This window comes from Arachis duranensis, chromosome 5 (genome assembly GCF_000817695.3).
Source record: "Arachis duranensis cultivar V14167 chromosome 5, aradu.V14167.gnm2.J7QH, whole genome shotgun sequence".
Lineage (NCBI taxonomy): Eukaryota > Viridiplantae > Streptophyta > Magnoliopsida > Fabales > Fabaceae > Arachis > Arachis duranensis.
The window spans coordinates 106,405,733-106,412,984 of NC_029776.3; the positions used below are offsets into that span (position 1 = coordinate 106,405,733).

Here is a 7,252-nt window from a genome sequence, read left to right on the forward strand (position 1 = left end):
ATATATATTACATTTTTCTTAAATTTTAAGTATTAACGTCAGAACTTTAATTTAGTATTCTTTTTACATCATACTTTTATTCTAGTACTCTTACTAATCTTATTTTTAATATTATTTTGGAATCTAATATTTATGATTATTATTATTTATGATTAATTTTTTATTTAATTTGCCTTATTTAATGGAATCATAATTTATATTATAAAAAAATTACACAAAAACACAGTATACGAGAATTACAATAATAAGAGAGTACTAAAAATAATTAACAATTACATATCTAAGTGACGAAAACAAATCTAAAAGTTTTTGACAATAGTTTTTATACAGATATTCTTAGTACTCTCTTTTAATACGCTATGATTTTATTTTTATTATTCCATACAACAAAAATAACAGGTAAAAAAATCATATAAACAAAAAATAATAATATGCATGAGAGAGTATTAGAGAAAAAATATTATAAAAAATAATAACAAAATTAATTATATAAACAATGAAAGATAAAATTGATAAATAAAAAATAAATTTCAATCTAACTTAAGAAAGTGAATGCAAAAATTAGAATTTCTATCTTTAAATAAATCTGGATTAGAAGGTAGAATTACGTTTGTTTTTAGAAGAATAATAAATAGCCAAATAACAAATAAAGCTTTCAAAAAAACTAAATGTAACTTGATGGTTCAAACGCTTAACTAAACATATCCTAAAACGTTTCCATATTAATTTGAAACGTTCCAGAAATATAGGAATATACAGGAATGAGTGGTTATAAATATTTTTTAGTTTAAGAGTTTGGTAATGGTTATGAGAAAAAAAAAATGACGAAAATTTAATTTCACTATATTTTAATAGACTTATTTAAAATACATTATCTTAATTATTATAAATTAAATAATATTTATACTTTTATCTTGAGACAATAAATTAAAATAAAATACTTTTTTTACAAAATTAATGAAAAGTTTGAGGACAAAAGAGATTAATTGAATTTTGTTTGATTTTATTTTTATTTTATTTTATTTTATATTTTTATGTGAATTAAAAAATAATGTTACTAATATATGAATAATGTTAAAATATATTAAAACTAATTTTGTAAAGACAAAAAAAATTTAGTTGCTATAAAAGACGGGTGCATAAATAAGTACTAACATATCTATTAATCTAATTTTTAAAATATGTATAATAATAAATAAAATATTAATTAATATGATGATTATTTCATATTTTGATCGATATTTTGATCAAGAGGTTTTGAAATTGAGTTTTAGAAACAAAAAAAATGTACCTTTTTATAAGTTATATATAATTAAAGTTATTTTAGGAAAAAAATTATTTTGAAATAGTAAAAATATTTGGGATAAATTATAGACAAATTTAAGATATAAACAATATTTTTATACTAAATGCTAAAATTTTCAATAAACATTTAAAAATTGATGCACTTTTAAACAGAATTTACAAATGATGTTATTTTCGTCTCAAATTTGTCGGAAAGAATTTTGGCTACTTCGAAGGGTTAAGATTAATTATAGACAAATTTAGAATAGAATTCACATTTTTCAAAATGCGTCCCAAATCTGTATGAATACGGATGAATTATAGTTTTTGTCCAAAATGTATTGCTAATATGTACGAAAATTTTAGCGTCATCCAAAAAAAATTTAGGACAAAATTTAGACAAATTTAGGACATAATATATTCTTTCATAACTTCCACTAAATGTTGTTCAACATTTGTCCTAAATTTGTCCAAAATTAAAAAGTCATTCAGACGGAATAAATTTCATTTGAAATTTTTGTCTAAAAAAAAGCCCTATTTCTAGTAGTGTTTTACTTGGGGATGGCAAATTGGCAATGGGTAAAGTAGGGTAGGGTTTGGATCTAACTCTAATCCTATTCGCGGGTTCAGAATGTCACAACCCTAACTTTACCAGTTCTGAGTAGAGACTATATCCGCAGATTACCAAAAAAATGCAACATTATTATATAACTTAATAATAATTTAAAGTAGAACTGATTTTTATGTAAAAAAAAACGTATTATATTATTAATTAATAGAACTGATTTTTTTTAGTAGTTAAGAATTTTTTATATTTAGTGAGAAATTTTTAGTGCAACATCTACATTAACCTGTACCTATTCTATCCATTGCGAATCGAATTGACAATCCTATCCGACCGAATTACGTTGGATTGAATTTTAGAATGAGAGTTGTATATAAGTGAAGATACTCATTAAGAGCCAATAAAAAATACTAGAGCCATAGAGTTAAGTTGGAAGGAATTTTTATAACGACATTTTGTTGCAATTTTAAACTTAGATCTATCATTTGAATGAGTATTTTTCTGTTGAATCTTCTTTTTTTAAACCAATTTCATACCCTGAAAAGTTTGTTCAAATTTGATAATTTCATAAAGAAACCTTGAAACCTAAGCTAACTTTAAATTTTAGATAAGCCTGCCTTTTGACAAGGTGATTGTTTGAACAAATAATAATAATGCATAAAGTCCTTCATGTTCTTAAACTAAATTTGGTTTGACTGGTCTGTATCTCTTGGACTTCTCATCTTAGAAATTAACACAAAAATCAGTTACATTTTCACACCATCAATCAGCCAAAGTTAATAACTAACTACCCACTTCAATGGTGGGGTGGTCTTGGATTATTTTAGCCAACTATTGAAATTCAAATTCCATGCATGCCTTTGGCAAGTGGAAGATGCATGTGTTGTGACAGATAACTAGGAGTGGAAAAAGTAAAGTTGACCTAGTAGAAGCATACACCTGTATTTAATCTGATAATTAATTTAAGTTTAAAACTATTTTAAAAATTTAATAATGATTTGAATTTGTTTTTATGCTATTTAAATATTTTTATCATTATATTATGTCCATCAAAATTAGTTATCAGTATAAAATATATGTTAAAATATAAATATGCATTGAAAATAAATTATATCAAATATATATATATATATATATAAATACATTATTGATGATTGATTTTAATAATTAATTTTAGTATACGAATAGTGTTTTTGATATTTTTATTCGTCAAACTACTTATTTCTTTATTATATAACATTTTTATGTTTTAATATCTTTAATTTAATTTTTTTTATTTATTTGTTTATTTTGCTATTTTAATTTTTTTAAATTATGAGACATTTTATTAGGTTTAGTATTCTTTAAATAGTCTATTACAGAACCGTAGACTAAGCTTATATCAATTAACTTTATTGCAAATTTAGCATGTTAAATGTGAAGTTATCTGTTTACTATTTCTACTCCTGTATTAAATAATTTACATATATTGCCTTCAATTTAATTAATATATACCAGAATTTCGTATTTATTAAATAATAAACAAGTTGGCGTTAGAAGATTAACTATTATTATCTGATAAAATCCATTCTCTCATATAAGAATTAAAATTGTGAATATAAAAATATAATTACTTTTGTTAATATAACTTTTTAAACATCATATAATTATGCATTATAATATTAATAAACTACTATTCAATTTTACATTAATCATTATTTAATTCAATAATAATCTTTTAGGAAATATCAATTAAATTACTTTTCATGAAAAATCTGAGTTAATCCAAACAGTATTGATTGTATCAAATGTATATAGTTTCACTCTTAATCAGTAAGATTAGAATATATCAAATGTATCACTATAACACAGAAAGATAAAGAATAATCATCGTGGAATAATCATCATGATGATAACTAAGTCACAACCAAATATATTACTAAACAAAAAAAGATTTAAAGTATACAAATAATTTTTTTTAATAAAATATCTATGGCTGTAGAGTGGATAGCAGACAAGGTTATATAAAAAGCTATGGGTTTCTACATCTTTCTACGGATAATTGAGAAAAAAAAAAATGTTAACATCATATATTCATATCCATCTTATACAATACACAGAATCAAATTAACACCTTTCAACCCAAGTGCTGCTTTGTCTTTTCCTTCAAACTCTTTATCATACAAATACAAATACCCAAGTACTTTAACAATAAGAAATTTTTTTTTATACTTATTTTTATTTTTTTACTTCTATATTTATTTATTGTTTTCTATATTATTTAATATACAAATCATATCTCTATCTCCAACCTAATTTGTAAAAGGTGGCAAACAACAAATATATTAAGAAAATAAAATTAAAAAAAAAACTCTTAATAACCTTATAATAATCCCATCTCATATTTTTTTCAATAAATTAAAAATAAAAAAAAAAAACTCTAAACCTAAAAGCAATTGTTCAAGGAATTTATGGTCAATTTTTTTTCTCAAAAATAAGAAAAGAAAAAGGAAAAAGGAAAACAAATACAAAGTTATATATTTTAATAAACAAAGTTTAAAATTAAAAATTTAAAAAAAAGACAGAGTAACAAGAGATTCTATATCAACCAGGTGGTGGTGGATAGCCACTGGTATCTGACCAAGTTGAAGGGAGAAAGTTTAACCCGCCGGCACCGTCTCCGCCGCCGTGAGGTTGGTTTCCCGGTGGCCGGAAAAACACCATTTGCTGACTAGGAAACAGGGGAAGTGAAGCAGAGGAAGGTTGAGCGGAAGCTGAAAACACCGAAGCTGGTGGCACAACTGAAGAAGAAGATGATGATGAAGAAGAAGATTGAAGCGCCGCCAATTGTGAATTATAGTACAACTGTTGTAACAAATTCGAAGGTTGTTGATTAATTTGTTGTTGTTGATGTTGATGAAAATCACCAGAACTCTGAAGAAGCAGAGAATATTCCAAATAGTCTCTGATCTCATTGTTTCCCTGAAACTGTGGCTGCTGATGTTGAACCAATGGTGGTGGTGGTAGTGGTTCTGGATGGTACATCTGCGGCGGAGGGTGGTGGAAATGTGTGGTGGCGGTGGTTGTGGCGGCGGCGGCAGAGAAAGGTGGTTGAATTGGGCGTGGCACTGCTCTTACATTCTCTGGAAAATTGAGTTTTGCTCTGTTTCCTCTGAATCTCAATGCGGCTTCGTCGTAGGCTCTTGCGGCGGCTTCCGCCGTGTCGAATGTTCCGAGCCACACTCTTGCCGCCTTGTGTGGATCTCGAATCTCCGCTGCCCATTTTCCCCATGGCCTTTGCCTAACTCCTCTGTACCTTCTCCTTCTCTCCCCTGTTTCTTCATATGATGCCGCCTCGCTCGACGGCGTTGCCGGTGTCATGGTGGTTACGGTGGCTGCCGTGGCCGCCGTGGTGATGGAAGAAGCTTCTTCTGTCACTGCTTTATAAGAAAAAAAAAATATATAAGACTACCCAAAGTTTTTCCTTAAAATTATTTTTTTTAGAATTATTAATTAATAATTTAGTCAAATTATTATGAATTGGCTCTAGTTTAAGTTTAATAAAGTGATCATGAAATTGCACCACTATACGTTTAAGTTAATGCTTTATTATATTTTTAATAAAACGTGTATGAAATGAATTAATGAAATAAGGTAAGTGTGAAAGGTGATTAACATGCAGCACCACTAACTTCATTAGCAACTAATGTTAATCTTAAAGGAATTTCTCAGAAAATGCCATTGTTCAATTAGTTGCATAATCATGTTCTATAGTTCATTAATCTATTCCCAGTATTAAAAAAGGGAAGAAAACAACAATTCATGAGAAAAGTGTTTATGCATGCAATATAAACCATGACCTAAATGAGAGAGAGAATTGCAATATATATAACCCAGTGTTATCCTTCAAGTATCCGTAATATTAAATAATAGACAATATCTTTAATGGTGCAATAATTTTTTTGAACAAGTTGCCAAGTCTTTTAATTTCCTTTAAAATATTAAAAAATGATTAAAATATGAACTAAGAGAGAGAAAAAAAATTAGTTTTGATAAGAAAAGAAGTGAAGGAAGTGAATTGCACCTGAAGATGATTCTGGTTGATGAGAAGGTAGCACCTTGAAGTCACCAAGAATGGTTCCAAAGAATCTAGGAACAGGATGTTGAACCAAATTCTGATGATGTTGATGTTGATATTGATAAGATTGAGAAGAGGAAGAAGAAGATGAAGATGAAGCACCAATCATGTGGTGTTGTTCTTCACGCCCTCTCTTTTGGCCAACCCATGAAGAGGAAGCAGAAGCAGAAGAAGAAGATGAAGAAGTAAAAGAAGACAAAGATGACACGTGTCCAAAATCTGACGTCATCATAGGATGATGCTGAGAAGCAGCAGCAAACCAGTCGGTGCCGCTTTGATGAGATTGAGAAGAAGAAGAACCTGATGACACAACATTATTTGTCAGCGCCGAAAGCATGATCTCACTCAATTCCATTGAACCTTGCATTGTTATTCTTTCCACCTCATCTTCTTTCTTGTTACCTACTTCTTGTTCATATGATCTGCTTCTTCTTCCACCACCGCCGCCGCCGTGTTCCTCATCTCCGCCGTCACCGCCACGCTGCGCCGTGAACCGGATGAACTCACCTGACCCCCTTTGATGCGCCACCGTTGTTACTAAGCACATGTAAACAATAATATGTTCTTATTTTTTTGGTCTACTTTTCTTTTTTTTTTTCTATTTTTGGTGATGAATATTTACCCTAATAAGGTCCACCAAGAAATTTATGATTTTGATTAGTTTCTCGGAGACCCTTTGAGATGTTTTGAAGAATGAAACGGTTTTTATATAAATAAGGTGTGCTAAGCTAAGAGAAAATCAAACGTGGGAGTTATATAGCCCCCAATTAAATAGTACTATACGTACTACTAGTTACATGGCATCCAATTAATTATTTTCTTTTCTTTTTTAATTAATTTAATAATATATATTCGCGGCTCATCAAATTCTCTTTGCTATTCTAAAATACAAAAAAGGAAAAGATATCTATTGGGGTACTATTACAAATACATGAACCCAAGCTTTTATATTTAATTTAAAAACAAAAAAAAAAACAAAAAAGGGGAAGAGAGTAGTAGTATATAAGGTTGCTTAGCTAATTAGCTTCCTTGGTATGTATGTGTATGTTCACACCTAAACAATGGATTTTAATTTGACTGAAATAATAAAAAGATTGAAGATATGCAAATTAAAATGGAAGTAACTAGTTAACACCTATAGCGGCAGTCTTTTCATTTTTGCATCTCCTAGAGCATTGTCGGCGTACTTTTTAGAGAGAGAGAGAAACATAAAAGACATAAGAGTTCATGTTTGAATTTGATTACTAAGAATTTTGATTACTATACTAGTCTATAGTATAAGCAGT

At 28.2% G+C, this 7,252-nt stretch overlaps 1 protein-coding gene across 2 annotated transcripts; it reads right to left on the reverse strand.

The window, feature by feature from the left end:
- Positions 1–4,211: 4,211 nt before the first annotated feature.
- LOC107491609 (ethylene-responsive transcription factor ABR1) lies at positions 4,212–6,674 on the reverse strand. Of its 2 annotated transcripts, none has more exons than XM_016112490.3 (2): positions 5,913–6,674; positions 4,212–5,268 (listed from the first exon to the last, which is right to left on the reverse strand). In XM_016112490.3, the coding sequence occupies exons 1-2, from the start codon at positions 6,511–6,513 to the stop codon at positions 4,433–4,435; spliced, it is 1,437 nt and encodes a 478-aa protein (XP_015967976.1). In that variant the 5' UTR covers positions 6,514–6,674; the 3' UTR covers positions 4,212–4,432. The 2 variants fall into 2 exon arrangements, with proteins under 2 accessions (XP_015967976.1, XP_015967977.1); XM_016112491.3 differs by having other exon boundaries at positions 4,212–5,265; positions 5,913–6,672.
- Between the last annotated feature and the right edge of the window lie 578 nt (positions 6,675–7,252).

Excerpts from the sequence above, each read along its gene's own strand:
- LOC107491609 (XM_016112490.3), bottom strand. The coding sequence starts at position 6,513 with ATGTGCTTAGTAACAACGGTGGCGCATCAAAGGGGGTCAGGTGAGTTC. Across the intron at positions 5,269-5,912 it reads TCAACCAGAATCATCTTCAG|CAGTGACAGAAGAAGCTTCT; the intron begins GTGCAATTCACT and ends TTTCTTATAAAG.